General features: G+C 42.1%; 2 protein-coding genes across 4 annotated transcripts in view; both read right to left on the minus strand.

Moving 5' to 3' along the window:
- Window positions 1-6,146: 6,146 nt before the first annotated feature.
- Window positions 6,147-7,432, minus strand: LOC119654701 (sorting nexin-27-like). Its single transcript, XM_038060215.1, has 4 exons — window positions 7,186-7,432; window positions 7,068-7,131; window positions 6,951-7,000; window positions 6,147-6,857 (listed from the first exon to the last, which is right to left on the minus strand). The coding sequence occupies exons 1-4, from the start codon at window positions 7,290-7,292 to the stop codon at window positions 6,365-6,367; spliced, it is 714 nt and encodes a 237-aa protein (XP_037916143.1). The 5' UTR covers window positions 7,293-7,432; the 3' UTR covers window positions 6,147-6,364.
- A 10,455-nt stretch (window positions 7,433-17,887) lies between these two features.
- Window positions 17,888-26,807, minus strand: part of LOC119653745 (sorting nexin-27-like) — an 87,694-nt gene continuing 78,774 nt past the window's right edge. For all 3 annotated transcript variants that reach the window (XM_038058669.1, XM_038058670.1, XM_038058668.1), the window contains exon 8: window positions 17,888-18,323. In XM_038058669.1, coding sequence (XP_037914597.1) covers window positions 18,255-18,323 — 69 coding nt within the window. In that variant the 3' untranslated portion in view covers window positions 17,888-18,254. The remainder of the gene's footprint in view (window positions 18,324-26,807) is intronic.

The raw sequence follows: 26,807 nt of genomic DNA on the forward strand, positions 1-26,807 counted from the left end.
TTGAGATAACTAAATCTTAAATTCTCCACTTCGATGGAAACTTCTCCTTCACGAAACTGTTGATGTGGGCGCAAAAGTTTGATACTGGCATGTTAAAATGAGCCCATACAAACCAGCCAGCGTGAACCTGGAAAGCTCTTACCAAAGCGCAAACGAAGGACGTACGAAAAAAGACAAAGCTGCTGGAATTCCAGCAAATGGGGCAATACGAAATCTAGACAGACGGGTAACCCCAGAGAAATCCACACTAAATGCGGCTCTATTAACTCCAATGAGCTTCAAGATAGCGTAGGACCAAGACACCAGTTGGGGTTATCCTTCTAAAGTATTCCGAGCTAGGACCCACATCCGCCACCTCCGCGGGAGGTAGTGCTGATAATTAGGGAGGTCACCTCTCAATGGAACTGAGCCCTCCTTGTAGGCGCACTTTCCCGTAAGCCAGGAAGAAGGGGACATGTGCATGAGGTGCAACCTTAAGGGATTGTCAACGATATTTCACGGGTCGCTTACAATTTTTTTTATGAGTGGAGTTGGAAATCTTAAAAAGTTGCTTCTGCGTCAGGTTGCAGCCATATGTGGGATTCTCACCCACTAAAACCACCTCACTTTTCCGCCCATATCCTCGCGCCACCGTGAAATAATACTTCGCGAGGGGAACTCTGGTTTGCGCCAGCGCAACTAAGTCACGCGTCCGTCGCGCTTTCCGAGCTCGTTCCAGTTCTTTCAGCTTCTCCTGTATCGCAGTTACTGTTCCGCTTATTGCACTCCAGTTTGCTGCGGATCTCAGCATCTCTTCTACGAAATTATAAGGTCCGATAACTGCGTTGAACACATCATTTAACCTCCTTCTTTCATTCACGAATCTCGGACAGTGGCACATAACATGCTCCAGATCCTCGGGTGTAGCGGCGCATTCGGGACCGTCTGGAGACTCATCTAATCCGAAGCGATGCAAATACTTCCTGTATCCACCGTGTCCCGTAAGGAACTACGTTAGGTGGTAATTTAATTATTTAAGATGCTTACGCTCGACAGGTCTCTCAATACACGGGATCAGCTTTTGGGTCCAGCGGCCCATTTCGGAATTATCCCACCGTTGCTGCCATCTCCTGTACAGCTCCTTCCTAGTGGTTTTTAAGAAGCCCACAGTCACTTCGGCCGGATTCACCCTCCTTCTCCGATAGAGATAGTGTGCCTCATTCACCAAAAGATCCGGGTGCCCCTTGAAGCTCAACTTGGCATCGCTCATTACTCCCAGGTATCTAATGAACGATTTTGCAATGACCTCATGATTACCAACGCGGATTTTGACAGCGATGTTTTTCCTGCGATTGGTAATAAAGACCGCCTCCCTCTTATCTTCCGCCAGATCCAATTTCATCAATTGCAGCCATGCTTTGATAGCATGAATAGTTTCACTTGCATACAGTTCCACATCCTGGTATTCTTTCGCAATTACTACCACTGCCTGGTCGTCTGCAAAACGAATCAATGTTGCCTCCCTTGGCGGCCGAGCACTCCGTCATACATTATGTTCCACTGCAGGGGCCCCAGTACGGAGCCTTGAGGAATATCTGCTGTCACAATATATTCCTTCAGTCCGTCGTCCGTCTCGTACCAAACAAGTCTCTCCAAAAGGTAACTCTCGATTATCCGAGCTAAGTAACCAAGGACACCCAGTTTAGCCAGGGTGATCTTAATCCAACCCCAGTTGGCTAAGTTGAAGGCATTCCTGACATCCAGCATTACCACGCGGAACAGTTACCAGCGGCCGATGCCTCCCGGGCCAGGTCCACGACCATTGCAATGGCATCAACTGTGGACCGCGCTCTACGAAACCCATACTGCCGCTCCGACGAACGGAAGCAGCGTGTTGTATATCACCCTCTCCAACATATTCCTCTTAGTGTCTAACAGACAGATAGGCCGATATGAAGAAGGTGCGCTAGGTGGCTTTTGGGGCTTCGGTAGCAGAACCAGCCTCTGCCTCTTCCACTGAGCGGGAAACACTCCTTTCAGCATGCATAATTCAAATGTACTTATGAACCAGCAGACCTGATTTGAGCAGCCAACTTCAGGCCATTGTTCGGAATTCCATCCAATCCTGGAGCTTTATTGTCTCCCATTCGACCACAGATCTCCCGTAGTTCCTCTTCGGTCACTCCGGGCATTTTGAAGGCGTTCTGTTGAACCATTGGATGAGGTCCGCTTTCTTCTTGTTGTGGAAAAAGGATTGCCATTATTTTGAACAAGAGTCGCGGGCACGTCACTTGAGGTGATTTTTGTCCACGAATCTTGTTCATTACAACGTTGTAAGCAATACCCCACAGGTTCGTATTTGCTTCAAAGCACAACTGCTTGTAGCAATTCCACTTATTTTCTCGTATAACCTTCTTAAGGCTACTTCGAAGATCGTGGTATTCTTTCTCTGACTGCTGATGTTCTGGCTTCCTTCTGGTCCTTTGGCAAAGTCTCCTCTCTCGCAGACACGATGCTCTCGATTTCTTGGTTCCACCAGTAGTTTAGTTTCCTACTGTGATGGAACTTGCGTCGCGACATTGTAGAGTAACAGGCCTCAGTTATCCGTTACATAACTGGCTCACTTTTTGCAGCGCCGCTCCCTTAGGGTCGTAACCTCCTTCTAAAACCACCAGGAATGTCTCTTCTTCAAAAGCTCCGGTAGACCACCCAGCTATCCTGGTTTTTCCGCTTTTGATGCTCACTCAACTGTCGCCTCCCCCATTCCTGATGACGAGAAAGATGGCCTTATGGTCACCGTGGGTATAGTGCTCACTCACCCGCCAGACCATCCTTCTCGCCAACGAGGTACTGAAGTAGGTTAGATCGACGATTGAGCCTAGTCCTCTGCTACGCAAGGTAGGCACGCATCCAACGTTGGCGAGTACGATGTCCAACTCCACGAAGGTTTCAACCAAAACTTGGACCCTAGTGTTCGTCACTTAACTTCCCCAGTCTAAAGCCCACGCGTTGAAATCGCGGCAATGATTTTGGGGCTGTGATCTCTAGTGTCCAGCACCAAGCTGTCTAGCATCTCATCATATTGTGCTAATTTTGCACTAGGCGGAGCATAACAGCTGTAAATATGGACCCCGTTGACTTTCGCCCGTACAAAGTCGGCTCCCAGGAATGCCATTGTTTCTTGAATAGCTTGCGGTCCACATGCCCATGCCCGCGTTTCCCACGTAGCACTATCGTAATTCCGGTACGGTTTACGTCTTACCGCCACGTCCACATTCGACTCTTGAATGGTTTGCGAGAGCAAGTCTTGAGCTGCCTCGCAATGGCTGCGGTTGATTTGTATCAACCTCTTTTAACCTTACGATCCAGCTCCCTCTTATATGCCGGGCACCGGCCACCACCTGCAACGTGCCGCTCATCTACTCCCGTTCTCCCTTTGCACAACATGCATCGTGGATCTCCAGTGCACACTGCCACCCAGCTCTGTCAATTCCGGATCGGCTTTGACTATCCGAAGAATGTCGGCGTAGGACATATCTCCTTTCTTGGAAGTAATGATTACTTCCGGACGAGTCTCCTTTTTCTCCTTGAGCCGCTTTTTGCCGCCCATTCTTTGGGTATATGAGCTGTAGACTGTTCCCCTTTTGTCACAATTGGACCCGTAATCGAAGAACTACCCGGAATTTTCGCCAGCACAGCTTTCTTTGGCGTTGAGGCTTTTTTCTTCTTGGCCACTTGTTGGACGCCAAGGGATTCAGTTATTCCATTCTTACTCCGTTTTCCCTGATATATTATTGGATATTCCGCCTCTCTTTAATGAACTCACAGAGTTCATTTATGTGTTCCCCCAATGAAACAAACGCTGTTGCAGTTTGCTGCCTTCCAAGTTCGCATTTTACAGCATCGATAGTTATATCAGTCCGGGGACTCTCCAAATTCCTTTCCGTATCCCTCGACGAATCTCGACTGCCTAGAGGTAAAGTTGCCATCAATGTTGACCTCCCAAGTTTTGAGCTTTTCCGAAAGGAATCCGGTGTAGATCTCATTTACACTCCACTAAGATCTCTTGTAGCGTTAGATGCCAAAGTAGCCAAGTTTCCCACTACTGGGGCACTGCGGTCGTTGAATATCTACGACCGGAAAGCCGCTTTCCCACTTCCAAAAACCGCCGGTACTGGGCTTCCGAAGCCGTGTACTGTACAAAAGTACCCTTCTTGTCCTCCATATTCAATTCGATTTCTGGGTGTCCTTCCCGTAGCTAATTTTTTATCCACAGGTGTGTATGCATGTGCATGCCCATAACGTATCCACCCAGCGTTCCCTTATCCGCACGAAGGGGTGCGGCTAATGAGAGGTTTGGCAACTCCACACAGTCGCTTACAATACGGGGAGTAAGATCTCCGAGGTACCCGAGCAAGTAGTTCGGACCCCCTTACTGGCGTTATATCTGAAGGTTCTGGCGTGTATCAGAAACCAACCTCTTCGAGGTCCTAGTCGGATAGTGTGCATTAAACTGGTATTAGTAGACCGCGTTACGCGAGCGAGCGTGGATCCGTCCATGAGTTCCGCGGTCAGCTGAGTGTAGATCAGGCTTCAGCGAACTGGCAACTTTGTTCACGAAGGTATACCCGTTCCGTACCTTTAATCATCATCATCAACGGCACATCAGTCGATATCCTGTCAAGCCCTGCCTGCAACCATTTCATGTGATACTGCTAACTGAATAATCTGCACTCTGTTATCATTGGTATTTTTATGCAATGCATGTGGGAGCCAATGGATCGCTTGAATACAGGCTCCGTCCCTACTTGGCTGCTAAAATCCTCAAGTATGATTTTGTTATTATACCTGGGATAGGCTTCGAGGGTTCGTTGCGCGACCTAGTAAAAGGTATCCTTCACTGATTCTGCAGTTTCATCAATGTTTTCAATGCCGATAACAGCAGGTTTCATTTTTTGGCTAACTAGAAACTCTGCTCCAAACACATGGTTTACTCGATGAGCATTATTATATATGGTGTCCCTGTCCTTGTCCAGCGCATCTCTTGGAACGCTGTTACATTAGTCATATATTGGGACCGATTATCGGCTAGCTGCTGAGCAGCATTCAGTCTGTACAGGGAACCAACGTTCTATGAGAAAATGTTGCCAGGTCCGTCGGTGAAAAATTCATCCAGTGCGAGGCTCCTTTCGTGGTTTCGTAATTTTCGGTTTCCGTGTAGGATTGACAGCCTCACCCAGTCCCAAACCTGAAGGACCAATTGGAACAATTTGTCCCGTTTTAAGGTATATGAGACTCGCCTTCGTCTGCAGTTTTTCATTAAGAAACAACTCTGAGCGATCACAACATAGAGACGGAAATATTGTTTGATAGCAGAGCTGTTGGTGTTGATTTACCAAGCGTTTCCTTGGTGGCTATTAATCCATGTTTCGCCCTGTGCGTCGTCCCATCTTAATATACGAGCGCAAGAATCACGTATGCTGGTGCTACTGGGGCTATTCAGTCCCGCTCATAGATGCCCTCACTGAACAGGCGATAGCGTGCTGTGCTGTCAGACATCATGAACCAAGGATTTAAACAGGTAAGTCCAACAGTCATAGTAGCATCCTAAACAAGTGCTTCGGGAGCTCTGGGCACTTTCAAATGATTATGCTAAACCCAAGTCAAGCTCCAAAACGAATTTCGCTCTAAGCATGTTGAAAGGTTGTGACATATTACTCTTCACCGACGGATCAAAAATGGTCTGTGGGGTCGGTCCAGGGGTTTTTCTGGGTACGCACAGTGTAACCGATTCGTACGGTCTTCTTTGAGTCCTATTGTATCATATTCCAAGGAAAAGTACTGGCAATACTGGGGGCCTGTCGATGGTTGGGGTATGATCCAGTCTAGTGGAGCAGTGCAGAGACGCGCTGAACAGATTGGGCGGCACACAAATTCACCCACTCTGGGTTTATGATCATATGAACATAGAGGGAAGTAAGTGGACCACAAAACTAACCAGGCGGCGATGCTCTTGACAGTCCCTCGGTGGACACAGTCAGGCGCAATTGATGTCAATATTGGCACTTTGAAATACACTTTGATCATACCTATGAGTAATGAATACAATGTACGTCACCATCAACGAGCACTGAACCGGGGAAGAATAAAGTTTCATTATCATGGAACAATTTACACCACTTCCATGAATATATTCACAATAAAAACAAACATAATATAACACAAATAGAGCCTAGCATAGCAATTCATATCTAATAAAACTTCATGTGTCCCCACGCAGCACATCGCGTAAGGTATGTATCATATTTTCGTATTCTACACTTTACATTCAATCTAGAATTTATGATAATTACAGAAAAAATATGGCTGGAAACTACCAAGTATTCTACGAAGTAACAGATGACTTTGACGATCTTGCTTTTGGCAAATCCACTAAATCCTCCACGAAATCCAAATCCCCTCCCATCCTCAAATCGGACTTATCTCCATGACGTCCTGCTGGAAAATTTAAGAACACACGGTCTGATAATCGAATATGCTCTCTGCTATCAACCCCAGCAGTATCAAATCCCATTGATGAACTCAAAAACTCTTGAACGTAGTCACTCTCGGCAATGACCTTAATCCGACATAGCTCATAAAGATACTTCTCAAGATCTTGGCAGTAGCTCTCGATCTCTGCAATGCCACTGAAGTGCACATAGTCTTGTGGTAGTTGTGGTAGGTGTCGACTTATATAGTGGAATGGTGTCTTTAGAGAACTATGCAGGTTTTCAAACTCGGCGAATGTTCGTGAAGTAGTTTTCAGCCCAGCCATATAAACGTTGAAGTAAGTGAACTGTTTTCCGCCATTCAGGAAGATATCACAGTCTGGTATGCTAGGAGATACGGAAATAAAAATTATCTATCTTGGACTTCTTCACTTCAAACAAAAGATAGGAAAGGTACAACATAAAATAATTCAAATTTACCTCAAAGGAAGTGACTGGAATGCTTGAGCCGAAATCAATTTTTCTAGATTCTGAAATTAATAGAAAAAGATACTTTCAGTTGTGGTTTTCTACACCGCAACATTGAGAAGCACAAACCTGCTTTGATGTGGATGGGACTCCTACAAAATCGTCAACGAGGCGATAGTACGTTCTCCCTTGTCTACAAAAATATTAGCCACTTTGAAAGGAAAAGGATTAAAGTATCTCAAAGTACTTTTTCTTCACAAGAACTTCATCAGACTCAGAACTATTCGCGCGGGGATATGCGGCACTATAATGTTGATCGAAGCCTGCACTTTCAATCCAGAACAATGATTCCATCTTCTTAGTCCGAGAGTTATGATTAGACTAATGATGGGAGGTTGAGGCAATGCAACTTATAAGTAGCTAATTATTCATGGAATTTAGTAATAAATGCAAAGTCGACAACGCACTGAGCGAACTACAATAGCACTTGACTTGGTGCATCGCCGGCTGTACTTTATATACTATAAAAGGAACAGTAAGAATTAGATATCAACAAGAATGCCTGATAATGAGCTGCATTCAGAGATCAATCAAAAATTGCTGAGATTTACAATGCAATTGTAAACAGAACTGTACCATCGCATTTATTTATGCTTGTTTACATACTTTCCTCGGAAAAATCACCATCCATCAACATCACATGCGTTTATGATCCCAATGGGTTTTTTTTCTGATTCATCGTTATCGCCAGTAGTTGTAACCATTTCTTTTGACTCCATGCCAATGTTCAGCAACAAAGTAAAACCTTCAGAGATACATTTGGAAAGAGTGTATCAGTATTTACATGACTAGGGCTCGACTATGTCACAGTCAATAGTGATTAAACTCGTAACAAAACTACATATACGCATGTTAAAGAACGAATCAGATAAGCTCTCAAAAAAGTCACTCAGATAGAACCGAATCAGGCAGCCACCTTCTGTCTCTCTAAACCAATTGACTAGCTCAACGAAGCTAGTAGCAAAGGGCCGACACTATTCTACTTGATCCTGTGTGTGACGTTTAGCTCTTTTAAATCTCAACTTCCCATTTATTGACAACGGTTCCGTAGCAAAGACAGATACCCATGTCGTATTTACTAATCCTGATATTATATATAATCGAAGCAAACAATACCTGCAACCGCTTTCAGGTACTCTGCTCCGCAGGGCAAAGGTGAAGTTAAGTCTGAAGAATTGCCTCTGCCCTTGTGACAAAACCGTCAGCTATCTTTTAGATAAAAGTTGGATACTTGCCCAAACCGAGTTGTTCGGTCATTAGAAGGAAGGAACCACATGTTTCTTGAAATTAGTGTGGTGCGCCAGCAAATAGATGGGGTATCAGATCCAACTCAAAACCTCAAATAAACATTTTTGTTTTAGCTTCCTAAATACTATCCCTGAACAATTGTCACTCACTGTAACTGCCGAGTATCTTATTCCTCGTTGTTATACATACACATTACACTAAATCCTGCCATCATTTTTTGGTCTCCCCGCCAAGCTAAATAGCCACTGTGACGAATCAACAAAAGATTAAATTTACCAAAAGATAAAAGATAAAACCAGTTGACTATTGTCAACCACGAGGGCAAAGTTACTCTTGACCTCTGTAAATTGGTTAATACAATATTAACGCTTCGACCCTCTAAAGCAAACAGTTGCGAATTGATTGAATTGAAGCGTTTCGCCATTTCCTCCTATTCGCAGTTGTCACCCATGGCGCAGGTAGCACCAAAAAAAGGCTGCGCAGGCCGGCGAAAAGAGTGGTGCGACCGAACGTGAGAACGCAACTGAAGACCGAATGGTTGGCGGGCTTGAGGTTCTTGGCCTGTTAGAGGCCCGTGTTTCGTCCGACCATGTCCATTCATTGATTAGATCCAATTCTTCGGACATATCTGCCTTTCGTAGACTTCCAGCCCTGCGTTTTAAGCCTTTCGGGCCTATAGGATGCGTATCTGAACCTATATCCCAAGAAAGGCAGGCTGCCCCCGGAAGGGGAGAGAGGCCTGTACATCCGGGTAGAAGGGGCTTTCATTTTTCTTTGAGAGGGATTTGATTTGACCACTCTTCCAGAATAAAATCGAAATGAACGGCCTGATGTATGTAGAGCATTTTTAAAATTTTGTGTAAAACAAAACCTGTCTGTCGTTTTCTTCGGGGAGGTGAAAATCTCCAAAAAGCACTGGCTTGGACACGCCAGCATGTAGGAATTTTATCCATTAAAACTACCCCCGACTCCCCCAATTCCCCGTGGAACCAGAAGGTATTACAACAAGATTCGGAATCACCTCACTCTAGTTTGGTCACGTTTCGTCTCTACGCGGCGTCTTCTCTGCCTTTCACAGTTTGCTCTGGATAGATGCGACCATGAAGTTGATCGCATCCCAATCTTCCTGACATGCTAGCATTCTCTGCACCAGATGTTCTGGTACCAACACCTCCCCTACAGTCTCCTCTAGGTTCTTCCTTTCTTCCACAAATCTCCAGGAGAGAAAGAATACATACTCTGGGTCCTCTGAGGCTCCACCGCAGTTTGAACAATCACGTGATGTGTCCAGTTTGAACCTGTGCAGGTACTGGCGATATCCTCCGTGCCCCGTGAGAAACTGGGTAAAATTATCCTTGATGGCAACGTCCCTAACGCTCTTGTCACCTATTTAGAGATCTTTTCTCTTCGACGTTTTTCGTCTGCGATAAAGGAGAGATAGACTTGGCATTGTATTTGTTCGTCATCTCATCTGCCAAGATGTCAATGCGCATCATACTCGAGATGACGAACGTTATATCATCTGAGGCAGTCCTAGAGACAGACCACACCCTTAGGACTGTTCTTCTGTAGACTACACTCATGCTTTTCCCCAAACTGAAGCTGCATAGAGCAGGATCGCAGCAACCTGGAAGCATACCGTAACCCTCCAACGTTCGGCATCATCATTGCCAGGGCCACATTCGCGGTGGATGCTTTGCCGCAAGAATACTGCACGTGTTGGTTACAACTGAGCTTCGCGTCTCTCAGAACTTCCAACTATTTGAGGACAGGCGTAGAAGTGATTATATGATTCCCAATTTGAATACGAGTATAATTTCTTTTAAGGCGGTTAGTTATGTGGACCGGTTCCGTTTTTTCCTCCGCAAGCGTTAGACGAGAACTCTCTAGCCAACCCTTACCAACACTGATCGCTTCGCATGAGTATAACTCAGCATCTTCGAGATGCTTTGCGATTACACCCAGCGTTATATCATCAGTGTAACCCACCATCGCGACTTCCTCCGGAATCAGAAAATTATGAAGATGTGCAAGAATTTTCACAGTGGTAGATCCCTATGGAACCTTGTGGGACACCCACAGAGACAACGTACTCCTAGGGTCCTTCATCGGTGTCTTACTAGAGCCTCCGTTCTTGTACATAGCTGTTGATAATAGCCGCAAGGTAAGCGGGAATACCAACCTTCGCCAGATATTCCTTTACTGAGTTCCAATTAGCCGAATTAAATGCATTTCTCACGTCCAGGGTCACCACCACGACATATTTGCTAGTAATACCCTTTCTGCAAAATGCATCTTCGGCCAAGTCAATAGCCATTTTGATGGCACCAATGGTAGATCTCGTTTTTCGGAACCCGTAGTGTCGATCTGAGAAGCCTCACGATTCTATAGGCGCTCCTCCACAGGCTTACGTCCTCTTCCGAACAAAGCTCCGTAAAACATTCCCTCTTGCCCCGCTGAATGGTAGGCTTGCATATAGGCGCCTTTTTGAACCTGGTCGATTCTGCTTACCACCCTCTGAGCCTCCGGTGGCACGCTGATTGAAGGCTGTCTAGCTCAGTATTTCTCCAGTTTTTTTGGTCTTCTACTGGGGAATGAACACCTCCTAGGTATGGACGCGTCGCATGCTTTGGCGATACATTGGACCACATAGACAACTCGTTCCGTAGAGGCGTCTGCTTTACTGGGTTGGTCTAGCCACACCTCTATAAAGATTCACTCAATTAAATTTTTTACAAACCAGCCTGAGATCTTTCTCGGTTTCGGGCGTGATGGTTCTCTTGTGGCCTTGTGGCTCTAGTCATAGCTCAAAGAAGATTACCTGATGATCGCTGCGGTTGTAGTCCTCGCTGACGCCCCAGAACATACCACGCACCAGTGCAGAGCTGTAAAGGGTTAGGGCTATGATTGAGGAAGGAATTACATCCAGATTTTAATAAACGCTCCCTTGCATTTCTTTGTCTGCTACCCCGTTCAAGGACCCAAGCATTGAATTTATCGGCAATCACTCTTGGACCACGACACCTTGTATGTCTGTCACACGCATTTTTCTCAGAAACGGTTATACCGATTGGCAGAACGCGCCCCGGTTCTATCGAGAAATGGACAAGGGTTCTTGACGCATGGGCGGCAAAACAAATATGTGTCCGCGTACTAAATATTGGCACCCTAACTAGAAAGACCGAGGAACTCGCAAGAGCCCTTCGGAAAAGGCGCGTTGATATTTGTGCTCTGCAAGAGACCCGATGGTCTAGTGCCAAAAGCTGCGACATTGAACACGAACGCGGTATGGCTATAAACTTCTTTATTTTGGTAACCTACACACTCAATACGGTGTTGGCATTGCCATCTCAGAGGGTTTCCGTGATGTCATTAAAAAAGTCGAACGATTTGATTATCGGCTGATGAAGCTTACCATATCAGCCGATCGCTCTATTCACTTCTTTACCGCGTATGCACCACAGACAGAACTACCTGATGCCGAGGAAGATAACTTCTGGCAACTTCTCGATACAAAGACCTGCAATGTACCCGCTGACGAGTCACTGCCGACGGCCTTAATGGTCATATGGGTGAAAAGACAGACGGTAACAGGTGCCATGGAGAAAGGGGTCTGGGGTGCGCAATCAGGGCGACGAACGTATAATCGATTTTACGGACTCCCATGACCTTGTACTTATGAATACATGGTTCATCAAATGATTGTATCATCTTCCTATATTTTATAGTGGGAACAGTAAAACGCAAATCGACTATGTTCTTATAAGCCACCGACATTTTACCACAATCACACACAAAGCTGTTCGCTATGAGACCATCGCACCTCAACATCGACTGTTGATTGCCTTCTTGCGAATTAAGCCAACGAAAAAACATGGTGAGGAACGCACTGACCCGCGGGGTATTAAATGGTGGCGATTTCGTGAGAAGAAAGAAGTAATGATCTCACTTACGCGATTACCAACCATTACGAATCTAGGACAATCGTGGAAACAAATAAGAGACACGATCCACAAAGCGGCCTCTGCAACCCTCGGAATCACCAAGCCAGGTAAGCGGTACATCAACCGAGATACTTGGCTTTGGAATGACGATGTTGAAATGAAGGTCCGTAAAAGAAACGCCTCTATCACAAGTTTCTCGACGATCAAACGCTCGCCAATTGGCAACTTTATAAGAATGCCAAACAGGAAGAAAAAAAAAGTGATCGCTGTCACCCGAGCGGACCATTATAAAAATCTTTACGATAAACTGAACACTCGGGATGGCGAGAAAGATCTGTATCGACTAGCCAAAAGCCGAAGTGAACGCACACAGGATATCAAACACTTCTGTTGCGTTAATGACAAGAACGGTACTTTGTTTACTAACCGTCGAGCAGTGATAGATAGATGGCGAGAATACTTCACCTGAAGTCGAGGAAGCAAAAACACGAATGAAATTGGGGACATCGCATTTGAGCTCTAGAAAGCGAAAAGCTGCGACCCAACACTGTGGCTCAATGAATTCTTTAGTCGGTTTATTCAGGAAGATAGAACACCGTCGACTGGCAAGGAAGTACCGCAGTTCCAATATGGAAAAAGAAAGGCAATCCAGCAGAATGTTCAAATTACCGTCCGATCCGGTTACTTTCCCATACCATGAAGATTTTTGAACGCATTCTTGACAACCGTATTCGCGAAATCCTTGAAATAACCGTGAATCAAGCCGGATTTGTTAAGAACTGCGGAACTACTGACGCAATACACGCTGCGCGGTTACTCATGGAGAAACACCGTGAGAAGCATAGCCCTCTTTACATTGCCTTTCTGGATCTGACCATGTGCCACACGAACTAATCTGGTATACTTTACGACAACATTTCGTGCCAGAAGAACTCGTGCACTGGGTTCAGTTTCTCTACCAAGATCCGAAAAGTAAAGTTCGAACTATGGCGTGTGTAACAAAACCGCTTCGTATCTGTGTTGGTGTTCATCAAGGAAGCGCTCTCTTACCACTCCTCTTTGTTCTTGTTATGGACACCATCACACGGGATATCCAACGTCCAGCGCCCCACACACTGCTTTATGCAGATGATGTTTTCCTAGCGTCTAATAGCAAAAATTATCTGGAGCAACTTATCCATGCGACACGGTCTCAGATTGAATCTAAATAAAACTGAATTTTTGACGACCGATCCCCATGAAACAGGCACAATCAATGTCAACGACAGTGATCTGCCCAAAACCACAACTGGTGTTCTTTGTGATCGACGTACATCTCAAATCTAAAATTTACCGTAATGTTGTCCGTCCTGAAATGAGGATATCCGCGATCGTTATGGGGTGCACCGATCGTGGAAAACTTGCGAGAGAGGCGTCTTTGATGGTATGGTCACGCAATTCGTGCTAATGAGAATTCACTTACCAAGATTGGTCTGATACACTTAATGGAAATTTAAAAGCCTGGAGATTGCATCCAGATGAGGCATTTGATAGAGCCAAATGGCGAAACCGATCACGACACGCCGACCCCGCTTGTAAACGGGACAAAGGCTGAAGAAAAAGAAGAAGACATTCGGTTAATATTCAAGGCTAGCTCACTTACTTCTAATTCACGGTCCTCTACAACAATTTTATAAATTTTTCCAATCATTTCGACAACTGTGACCTCAACATGGCGTCCTGAACTCACATAATGTGCCATCAGTGCTTGTTGGACCTTCTTTAAATTCAAAAACCCCTTGTTTGACTGTCGAATATCATGGAAAAGAGTCTATCAGTGTTGAATCCATTTTCTTAGATTTGAAGTGGTATTTGGCTTTTCAAATAGAAACATTTGATGATAGAATATCTCTCTGTTGTCTCCATTTGCATCTACACAACCGACGCATTTTCTTGAATAAGCTCTCAAACGCAAACTAGCAGAGCAATCGACTTGAAAATTGGTATACAAGCTAGTCAGGGATAGACTTATAGAATTATAATTGAGCACAGGGTTCACCACAGCTCCCAAAGTACGTAGACCAGAAAAACATTACACCAAAGATGTCAAAATCAATATTAGCGAAAATTCTCATAAAATGCAGCTTGGGTGGCATGAATTTGGAATACTGGTCAGGAATAAAACAATTTGCAATTCAATTTTAAATCTTATTATATTCATTAAATTCTGCATTGAATTACCCACATTTCATTCATACTTAATAGGAATAGATAGATCTCTAATTAATGCAACAAAGTTTCTCATTTATTTATATAATTTTGGATCATTTTGTTGTTTTGTTTTCATCAATATCCATACATCTCATAATATACCTTTTATATATAAAATTATAATATTTATTATAGATGAACTGTATCTTCCCGATTTATCTTCGTTCTTCCCGCAATGAATGTGGCAAATGGATAATGTATAATAACATAATTTATAAAAATACTAGATGTACATATAAATTGATTTCTAATATAATTCCATTAATATTAACTGCTTCTCCGTTTATATTTATGTGATTACTTGTGTTAATTAAATTATCAAACCCAAAAAAAAGCTCGAGACAAGAAGGATATATATCGCAATAAAACAATATGGACAGCTAACCAAAAAAATTTGGTCAAATTAAAGTTAATATTATCTAAAGAAATGATGCATACATTTTCTCCAATTCACATACAATTATCGAACAGGATGAAGATAGTTAAAATTATCAATAGACATGGAATCACGTCTATAACGTTAGAAAAATTTCATTTAATTGGTCTTAGACAATTCATACGGACATACACCGAATAAAAACTCTTCAATTCAATTCAATTCAATCGAATGATCATATCATTCGCATCTCTATCACTGTAACAACAATACAATACACAATCATATAGAATTTTCAATTTACATAATAGTTTTATATGTATTGGACGAAAAGCAACATAAAGTCTCGGTGCATCTACAATACAAATATATTCGAAGAGTGCAATAAATTTCATTTATGAATTACAATTTTATTTAGTTTAATCGTTATCATGTTCTCTTGATTTAAATGGGACTATATTAGATAACTCTTTTAATTAGTTTTATTTAGATCTTATTTATAAATTGCTAATATTTATCTTTTTTTGTTTGTCTCTTCAACAATTCAATTGTAATATTTATTTGTATTTCTGTTTAAATTTATTCGTTCAGTTTTCTTTAATATTTTATGTAAATAATTGAATTGTTGCACATTTCCTTTGTTTAATTTCGATTGCTTTTCAATCACTTATCTATTTAGATTGGAATGTTAGAATTTGTAAATGTTTAACATTGTTTTGCATTTGTATGGAGGAGAGAGTTGATTTTATTCTGATCCACGTCGTTTCTAGAACAATTCATCTCGCATGACATTCAAACAACCTCTTCCATCTTTTAGGAGAATCCGTTTAATAGTTTTCCCCGCACATTTTAAATGCGATTAGATCATTTATGGCCGCACAATACGTTTTCAAGTATTTATAACAATTGATTTTTTATTCTTTATAACGGTTTTGTTTCATCTCCTTAGTTCCCTAAGTTATGTACAGAATTATGTACATAATACGCTTTCAATTCGAATTTAACTCAAAAATAAAAGATTATATCGGACAATGGGGAAAATGAGGAGTTGAAATGGGTTAGAAAAACTGAAAGTTTCAGTTTCAAAAGAAAACAGGCATCAATCTTTTAGTTTACAATTTATTTCAGCCAATCTTTCGAGGGACAGACCTTTTAAGATTGAAGAACAAATAGATACACAATGGATACTTGCTTGGATTGTTGCTTGCTTTTGAATTATTAGGTTGTTGCATATGAAATGGCCGATTTGGCAATCAAGTCAAGTTAGTTGCGATTTTGCTGTATCAAACCACCACCAGTTGGCGTTGTTGGTGTCGGATAATAAAGTATAAATACTCCTACATTTAATTAAGGATCAAGGATCATTTCAGCTTTGACCATCGTGACCATCGACAGTGAATAAAAAGGAAAAAAAGGATGGAAAATAGCCAAGAACGTATACTTTTCCTGTATGAGCTCAAACACGGTCATAAAGCAGCGGAGGTGACCAGGAACATTAACAGTGCATTTGGAGCTGATAGGGTAAGTGAACGAATCACACGGCGGTGGTTCGAAAAATTCCGGTCAGGCGACGTAAACCTTCAAAGTGAGCCACGGAGACATCCAGGATCATCGATTGACAACGATGAGCTGCGTTTGCTAGTCGGATCCGACACACGTCAGTCTGCGAGAGACATTGCAGAGAAACTGGACGTACACTATTCGACAGTTTCCCGACACTTGCAACAACTTGCAAAGGTGAAAAAGCTCGGCAAATGGGTTCCGCATGCCCTTACGGAGCAAAACATGGCCCTTCGAAAGAAAATTTGCAGTTCTTTACTCTCCTGCAACAGACGCGATCCATTTTTGCACAGAATAGTGACATGTGATGAAAAGTGGATATTATACGACAATCGTCGCGGATCAGTACAATGGCTAGATGCTGATGAGCCACCGAAGTATATGCCGAAAACGAGCCCCCATTCGAGGAAGGTGATGGTGACAGTTTGGTGGTCTACAGCTGAAGTTATCCACTATCCTTTCTTGGCACCTGGAGAAACGGTAAATGCACAGAAATACCGTGCCCAATTCGAGGAAATGCACCAAAAATTGAGTGTTCAACGGCCGAGATTGGTCAACAGAGATGGGGTGATACTCCTTCATGACAATACACGACCTCATGTATCCAGAACAACGGTTCAAAAGTTGAACGAATTACAGTATGAGACTCTGCCTCATCCACCATATTCACCGGATCTTTCGCCTACCGACTACCACTTTTTTAACCATTTGGATCATTTTTTGGCGGAAAAAGAGGGAACGAAGAGGCTGTCAAAATTGCCTTCGACGAATTTATCAACACTCGACAGTTGGACTTCTACGAAACTGGCAATCTCGCTGGGAGAAATATTTTGAATCGACTGGCACCTATTTTGATTAAATAAATAAATTATTGTAAGCTTTACAGTCGTTTGAAATTCCAAAGCGGCCATTTCATTTGCAACAACCTAATAACTTCAGAATAGAAGGACAATACTGGACCCAAGTCTAAATGTGAGAAACGTGACTGACATTCAGGTGTATATGAAAACCGGTGCAGACAGATAGTATTTATTCTTAGAGATTAGTTGAAAGACTGGTGCAAGATGTAGATTATAGTTAGTATCGATTAGAATTGCTTCAGTAGTTGTGAAGTGTTTCGACTTTAGAAAATATGGCTCCGTTACATCAATCGTAAAACTTAATACATCCCTAAAAATTCAGAACGTACAAATTATCACTAAATCAAAGCGCTGCCCGAAAAATATTTCCTTGTATAATTTCTGTGGTTCAAAGAGTTAATACTGTAATTTATACGAAATAATCCAAACTAGACCAAAACACTTCACCTCCATCTAAAGGATATAAACCAAAAAAATTCCTTTAACATGTAAAATTCGAAAATGGTGATATAATCCTAGAAAAAACAGTGTTACAACAATTTACCGTGTAATAGTAGTCAATGTGTGTTAATGATTGGCGTCGTTATATTTCCTTTGTTGTCTTCTAAATTTATCAATTATTGTACCCTATATAAACCCCACTAAACATCATTTTGCCGAGTGTGATTTGATATTTTGTATTTTCGTGTTCATAGTACATACAATTTACTTTACTGTTTCTATTTTTGTTCGTTTTGTTTTGCTCTTAATCATTCTCTCTATAAAATGATACACAATAGAATAAATAATACAGAAATGAAAAGAGAAAATTTAATCTATTTCATTTATTTGTTTGTATTCTAGACTATGAGTGTAGGTAGGCGAAAAGTAGTAAAGCAAGACATACAAAAAGAAATAATAATAAACAGAAATAATGTATTCAGTAATTTAAGACTAAGATCAGATCATGTTTTCTATTATTTATATATCTAAAGATATATTTGTTATCACTTTATCAATTGTATGATATTTATTTTTGTCAATCGCCACTGTCGTCCCATTTACGTTCTTCCATTATCCTATCGAAACAATCTGCTAGGTAGGCATGCTGAAATTTAAATAAAGAAAGAAATCAATGAGATCCAAAATATTTTTTTTAAACTAATTGCGGTCAATGCTCAATGAATGGGAGGTACATCAATCTGGTTTATAGGGCTGGTACCATATGCCAAATTAACACTGTGAAATGTGCAATAATGCCTACAATGCTACCAAATGGTAATAAAATCGTGGGGCGGTGCGAAACTATCCAAGTTATGGGTTAAGCGAGATGTTGACAATGCCTGCCCGGATTGGAGAGATTAGCGGCAACATCAGTAACATAAACTGAAATACTTCTTTAGATCTCAAAATACGCGATGTCTTTATCGAACAAGTGCCTTACGAGAGCTCTGCCAGTCGATACTGTGTTGTAACATCAAAATCCTAACAATCCGAGAAACAAAATCGTTCGGGAACGAATATGCATCCCGGCGATCTTCACTAACGGTAAACAAGTCGGGAAACCGGAAGCTTGACGCTTCAGGTATAAAAGGTTTTGTGTTTCCCTATGTGAGGAGCATAGCGTAGTTCTCCATTGGCTTATAACATTGACCCGAGATATTGAAATCGTTCAGTTCTGGGCAGGTTACTGCCATTGCCAGAACTGAGCGATTTAAGTATCTCGAAGGGCAGGTTACTGCCATTGCTAGAACTCAGCGATTTAAATATCTCGAGTCAACGCTATCAGCCAATGGAGAACTGCGTAATGAAATTGTTTCACGCATTAATGCAACCTGGATGAAGTGGCATTCCCCGACTGGTGTTCTTTGTGATCGACGTATCAGCGCACGTCCCAAATTTAAAATTGACTACAATGTCGTCCATCTGCCACTCTCTATAGTTCTGAGTGTTGGCCGACTATAAAGGACAATGAACGGCGTCTTCCGGTAATGGGGACGAAGATGTTGCATTGCACTGGTGGCGTGACACGTTTCGATTACGTCTAAAATGAGAATATCCGCGATCGATATGGGTTTGCATCGATCGTGGAAAAACTGCAAGAGAGGCGTTTTCGAATTCAACAACCAGTATTGATCAGAACATCGAAAGCAATGGTACGCAACCAAAAAGCCAGCCAAAACAATGGTGGCTTGATACGCTGGATGGGGATTTAAAGGTCTCGCGATTACATCCTGGTGAGGCATGTCATAAAACAAAATGATGAAACCGATCATCACGAGCCGACCCCGCTTGTGAACTGAAGGCTGAAGAAAAAGAAAAAGATGTGAGGAGCGACGAGTGCACGACAGCTCCGTGTAATATAGCTAAAAATTCCATTGCCCTCTATTTTCTAGAAAGCGATTTAAATAAATCATTTGATGGAAAGCCCTGTGTTGATAATGGTCAACCTCATACGCTTCACGCTCAGTTTAATATTATTAGCGAATGAAAACAATTTAACCAACATCAAATATAAAAAAGGGCTAGGGAGAATTAGATTCTTCTTGAATGGAATTTTAATATTTCACTCGAATTTTAATTATTCTCGTTAATTATGACGTCAGCATCTTATTTGTATGGCTTAGAATGCTGTTAATTAGCACGAAATTGATAAGTTTGAACTGCTATAACTTTCCCACTAATAGTTGGATTTTCATGAAACTTGGCATGTGTATGCACGATGCTGTCCTTTATGTCGGTTTAGTACACTTAGGATGAACTTAAGGGGAGTTTTTTAGTCTATTTCTAAAAGTTGATAATATACTATTAGTAAATTTTTTGAGCAGATACCGGAATGGGACACCTCTCGAAGATTAGATTTCACATAAGTGTTTTACACAAAACCTTAAAAAGGGCTGCAGATAAATAGATTCTTCATAAATGTGACTTTAATATTCCACGCGAATGTCAATTATTCCGGGTAATTATGACGTCAGCATCTGATTTGCATGGCTTTGGAAGCGGTAAATTCGCGCGAAATTGCTAAGTTTGAACTGCTATAACTTTGGCGTTAATTGCCAGATTTGTACGAAATTTTGCACATATATACGAAATATTGTCCCCTATGCTGGTACAAAATTCGGAAGTCTTAGGATGAATTTAAGGGGGGTTTTTCAGTAAATTTCTAAAAAGTGGTAATATACTATTAGTAAGTTTATTTGAGCAGATATCGGAATGGGACATATTTTGAGGCCTAGATTTCATCTAGGCACCCCACCCTGATTTTTTTCGGATTTTTAGGTTGGGTAGTTTCCGAAAATGAGTCCTGTCTCACTTCAAGTGCGTACATTTTGACTCCTTACTCACGCACTTTGCAATTTATGCCAAAACTAATGTCAGTTTCGGAAAGTACAAATCGAGACCTTTCATTTGATACCCTACACAACTACATCCGGTGAAAAAAATTTTTGAATCCCCCCTTTGCATGTATGGGGAGGCCCCCTTTAAACTCCACCCAAATTTATGCCACTCGCTGTATGCGTGGGATTTCATAGTTCCCATCTGTCCACCAGATTTCGTTCGGATCGGTTTAGCCGTTTTGGAGAAAAATGCGTGTGACCTTAAAAAACAGGAACCATTTGCCATTGATAACAAACTTAACAATTTGTGAAAACTTTAAGGCAACCAATGGACAAACGTGCATTAATTTTAAATCATTTAATGTCGGGTTCACTGCGGGTAATTGAAATATATGCCTGAATAAACAACCCGTTTAAAGAGTTTACCCTCTGATGATACAAGGGTGATAATAGAAGAATTCAACTATGAAGTTGACAGTGAATCGTTTCACAGGTGCATACTGAAAGGACATAGTCTACATTATGAAGCACACGACAACGGCCAAAAGCTTATTCGCCAGTAACAAATACCTACTCGTCATCTCCATTTACTTTTCTCATGGCAACATACACAAAATGATGCAGACATCCCCCGATCATATTTATAGCGATATAGAGCAAATGACGCTACATGGAAGCAACACATGGAAAATGACTTCCACTGTCATTCATACACTCCTGGCCGGCGTCAACACTTGTCTGCGCTGCGTCGTCAGTGTACCTGATGCAAGAACTTGAACCAAGAACTTCGTCGGCGCACGGGCCAGTTACCTGTAGACGTGTTGATCAGAAGGCAGAGGTTACAATAAGTAAGTCACACAATAGAGAAGAGCAACAACTCTATTGATGGCTAGACCATGGAATCCCAATATGGCTGATGAGTGGGTCGCTCCAGAGACACATTGGGCGCAGAACGGTGGAGGAATACAGTCTTACCGGGAAGTCCTGAAAACCGCTAAAAACATTTAAAAAAGCTGTCAACGTTGGCGCGAAGGCCTAATTGACGCACTATGACCACTCAGGGGCAGCTAGCAACCACAAATTCCGGGAATGATTTTTTTTTTAAAAATCGTTTATTCAATGCAATTTTATAAATCGTTCAGAATTTTTCAAAGTATTACCTCTCTGATTAAATGCACCGCTACCAATGCTTCATCCAAGTATAACAGGCGCCCTGGAAGTCGACAACTCGTGTCTCTTTCAGTGTGGTCGAGGTAACTATTTTGACTGCCTCCAGTGTCCCATGTCTTGCTTCCCTTTCAAATTTGTTTTAATCCTTGAGAATAAAAAGAAGACCACTGGAGCTAGGTCGGGATTGTATGGCTTCTGGGGCAACACTGTCACACCCACTTTGACCAGCAACTCTGAGACAATGAGCGTGATGTGACTCAGCTCGTTGCCATGGTGTAACATTCAATTGTTGCAAATTTCTAGTTGGACGCCGTTTGAACATTTCGCAGTTAAAGTATTTATCGACTGTTTATCTGTTTTTCACAAATTCACTGTTAACGACAAATTGTTAGTCAACGCACATTGAGCATAGTTTTAATTCGCGAAATTTCTCAGTGTGTCACTCGCTGTGCTTTGACGCTTTCAGTTGAGACTATACTCAAAAGTCCACGTCTCCTTCCTTGTTATCACTCTATCCAAGAATTCTGGATCCATTTCGTAGAGAGAGAGAGAGGGATTCCTGGCACTTCAATAAACACTGCTTATCTCAAAATTAATAGACGATTAGCTTAATCCCAACTACAACTACAAAGCTTTGTACAAAGCTTTGTACTGATGAAGGGAGTAAGTTGCTCCCGAAATATATATATACATAATAAAATAAAATTGTAGTTGGGATTAAGCTAATCGTCTATTAATTTTGGACTTAACTACAAACAGAGGGCGATATCTAACTGCTTATCTCACTCGTCACCAGCAGACTTTTCCATTTTTTTGGGTCGCTCTGTTTCATCGCCCCGTCATCGTAGGCTATCCAAAGCATTTCGAGCGTGTCTGACCCGTTCTTACCCAGTTTCACACAAAATTTGATTGCACAAGGCTACTCCAAAATTTGGTTCATGTTCTTCCTCGACGGGGGTACTCTGTACGGCGTGTAACCCCGCCTGCAGATGATTAACGACGGTTCCCGTTTCGAAGCTTAGATGTCCCACCAACTTTTCCACTCGAAGCCTCGCCCCCTTTTTCAACCAGCGTTGCCAACTAAAAAAAAATCATGCCGGGAACCTTTGGGACAGACCTACACTAATCAAGGAAAAGGCTACCTCCAACATTTGGATGTCAGAATTTTAAGTCTTGGGAATTGAACCAGTTCTTCAAGTCTTTGTAAAAAAACGAATATATTTTTGATCTATTTTTAAGTATAATTTATTTTAATTATTCAATAAATTTAGATTTTATTAAAAATATTGTACATCACTTGCGACCACTTTTCTCCAATTTTCAGGTAGCAAATGAGCTCCGGAGGCCAAGAAAGAATCAAGCCAATTTTTGATACGTTGCACAGAAGTAAAGCGTATTCCAGTGACTACCTTTTGCATCGAACGAAATAAGTGATAGTCGGTTGTCGCCAGGTCTGGTGAATACGGTGGGTGAGGTAAAACTTATAAATAATAATCGTTGGCGCAACAATCCAATTGGATCGGAGCCTTGAAGTGTGTTAGAGCACTTCATTCTTGACCGTAACGATACACTACAGGATTACAGTACCCTATAGGAGACAATGTGGTCAGCATTGCGCTCGCCCGAGATTGTTTCCCTGATTTGACTCAGGTAACCATTCACAGCTGAGTCGACTAATATCCGACGTCAAATCACGATACAAATTCCACTGCCACTAGATTTCAACCGCCACCTTCCGTACGACAGCCTTGTGCTCTAACCACTCAGTCATCCGGACACCGGTAAAACTTGCCAGTCACTTTTTTGCCAGGTAATTTTTGACCGTTTTTCTGTCAATACTAGCTTCAAACGAATTAGTTGTTGTCGGTCCAGCTGTCCCATAATGGTTTCACCTGATTTCACCAACTCGTAGTGGATCGGTTCCTTCTGATCCCACCAAATACAGAACATTACCTTAGAGTCATGTATATTCGGCTTTACCATCGATGTTGCTGGTTGACCGGGCTTCATATACGATCCCTTGCACTTCGGGTTATCCTATTATACCCATTTTCATCGCCTTTAATAATTCGATCCAAAAACAACTTTCTTCTATAGCGTTCGAGGTGCATAATCACCTTTCGACATCGACATCATCGTGTGAACCCCAATTTCCTACCTTATGGATGACCCCAACGCCTGAAAATGGTTGCATGTATCACGCCTAGTACTTTTGCAACCTCTTCTTGCGTTCGACATAAGTCTTCACCGATCAGGGTCTCCAATTCTTCGTCCTTAAATTGTTTCCCTTAACCAGTTCGCTTTGTCCTTGATATCGAAATTGTCGAAGAGTTTAAACCACTCAAAACACTGTGCTCAGGATAGTGTATCGCCGCCATAAACATCCACCAACACAAGCTGACTTTCGGAAAAGTTTTCTTGACAAAAAAGTATCCAAACAATACTTCCCTCAAATGCTGTTTTTTCGCCAGTTTTCAAAGAATTCCATTTTCTGGAAGAATTGATGCGCGTACAATGTAAGCAAATTGTCTTCATGGCTTTGGCAGCTAACCGATGGTATTTCAAAATGGCATAATATGTTATTGCTGTGTTGCAGCGCATGTGTTAGTGTCGCCGTCTGCTGTAAAAGTTTAGTTTTTAAGTAAAGTACTAATTTTCATTTTGGTTTCGTAAACTCTTTTTTGATGGAAAAATATTAACGAAAGCGCATATCCTCTCGCAGCAACACGACACCGCTGAAGGATAAAATCAACAAGGCGAAAATCAGATCGATCTTCCTCAATAGCGGTGTCGGTTGTTTTTGTGAAACTCTTCTTCGTCACTCTAGCCGAACGCTCCGTATAATCGTGGTGCATGGAAATCTAATCGTTGACCACTTTGTCGTGAGCATGAGGCAGCATAACAATATTGGACTACACTCGGTGTTCCCTCGGCCTTAAACATTGGACCAACCATATGTCGAAAAGAGTAAGACCATATCATCGCAAATCCACTTCTATATTTGACCAACCAGCGTTTGGTGTTTAATCTCATAACATTTTCCAAAAGGTCGTGAAACATAATGGCTCCCATCTTTGGAAAACAGCAAGAATTTTGAATCGTCGAACCATAACCCACAGCTCCAGTCTCTGACACCACATTCAGCGTATTCTTTGGCTAATCTTAACACTGCGCGACGGTAGTTTTTTCGATATTAATGGCTTTCGACTGGAGACGCTGAATTCTTTAGTAATCCTTCTCTAACTAGAGCCTTTTTGCACCGCCTTAGCGATAATATGTTGCAGCTCCTCACAATTGCTTTTTATCTATGTACTGTTTGAAAAAAGCTTTGAAGCCGTAATCAACATATAAACTACCTCCCTCCTATCTACACCATCACACTCCTAACCAACAAATCAAACTGGACTATTTCAACATCCAAATTCGCTAGCTGGAGCTCACAAATTCCATTAAGCAAGGTTGGAACAAAGATTCGATTGGACTTGACAAAATCCCAACCTGCGTTCCGTCCTTTCCGCAAACCTTTTCTCACTATTCACAACGGGCATCCCTAAACCAGTTTCTAGCCGTAATGCATCTCCACGGAGGAGATTATGAGTGGACAAGCTCATCGGGATTCATATTTGGATGAGCTATAATACTTTACCAACACTTGTCCTCAATTCTCAAAAGTGTCAGACGATCCCCTTTCTCAGAAACAACATGATGATGATCCAGAAAATGTGTTCCGAAACCTGTCGCTCAACATCAATTTAACTCCTAATCAAGGTATCCCTCCTCATCAAGGTATAACCATCAATTTGAACTTACCCAGCATCCCACACGTTAACATTTGATTAGACCTTTGATTACTTGCGGATTCATCTTCTCGAATGAATGGCTGATCTTTAAGAAATGACAAACCTTCTACCACTATAGCGGCATAATCACACCGATGATGGAATGAATTATATTTCCAACAAGACCCTCTACAATTTCGCCAAACGCCGGTTTCAATCACATCCGAACTCCCTCTCCTCTTGGGGCAGAAATCGGCGAGAAAATTTTCCTTCATTCGAACCAGGAAAGGAAGAAAAGGCAAACCTATCTATTCTCGAAAGCAGAACAGTGACTAAGATTCCCGAAATAGGTGCATGTGAATGAATGATATACTATAAAAATAAGAACCTATACGCATTTGAGAATGGACCCAAAACTATCCGAGAAGAGTTATCACAGTTCAACAATAGACATCCATTCCTAATTTACTCTGCACCGCAAATAGCCACCAAACGGCCTCAGCGGTGCAACGGACGAAACAAACGTCTAAAAAGACGAACTATAACATATCATTAGGACACCGCAATCTATGGCTTCTGATAAAGTGTAGCACAAAAGTTATTTAGAAGGAATGGCACACTCAAAAACGTGTTTGTACGTAAAGAATGTAAGTTAGGTGAATGCATTTACGCACACAGTGTTACTTCTCGCTAGTCCCCGAACTCTCCCGCCTTCCGGAACCTTCAAATCAGGGAATTTCTTTCACCAACGGGAGGGGACAGGAGGAAGGGAACTGTCAGTTCAAGGAACCCCCTGCTATTCGGCTCCTCCATCGATCGAGCTCTTTCTTCTTAGCAACGAGAAGGAACCGAACGTAATGCACAACACGGCTCCACCTATCAGCAGTTCTCAGCATCTCTTCGACAATGTTGTTTGGAGAGAGATCCCCTGTGTTCGAATAGAGCTGCTGACGAACCCCACAAAAAAAAAGTGTGATGGGCGTCGTCCACAACTCCATTACAAAACACACAATCCGGAGATTGCGCCTCTCCAATCTTGTGCAGATAAGACTGAAAATCCCATGCCCACCACCCATGCCCACAAAATTAGACATAGAGGATGACACAACAAACGCAATCAAAAACCTACTCAGGTACCTGGGTTTTAGCCCAGTTTTTAGCACAAAATATGAGCGTATCAAATCTCAGCCCCACGAAGACCGAACAATACCACTCTAACATAACACAATTATTTAACTTGGTGTAGAGAAATCCACCTCTTCTTTCATTTTTTATTGCAATATTGTTGCCATTTTCACCGGT

This window comes from Hermetia illucens, chromosome 4 (assembly GCF_905115235.1).
Source record: "Hermetia illucens chromosome 4, iHerIll2.2.curated.20191125, whole genome shotgun sequence".
NCBI lineage: Eukaryota > Metazoa > Arthropoda > Insecta > Diptera > Stratiomyidae > Hermetia > Hermetia illucens.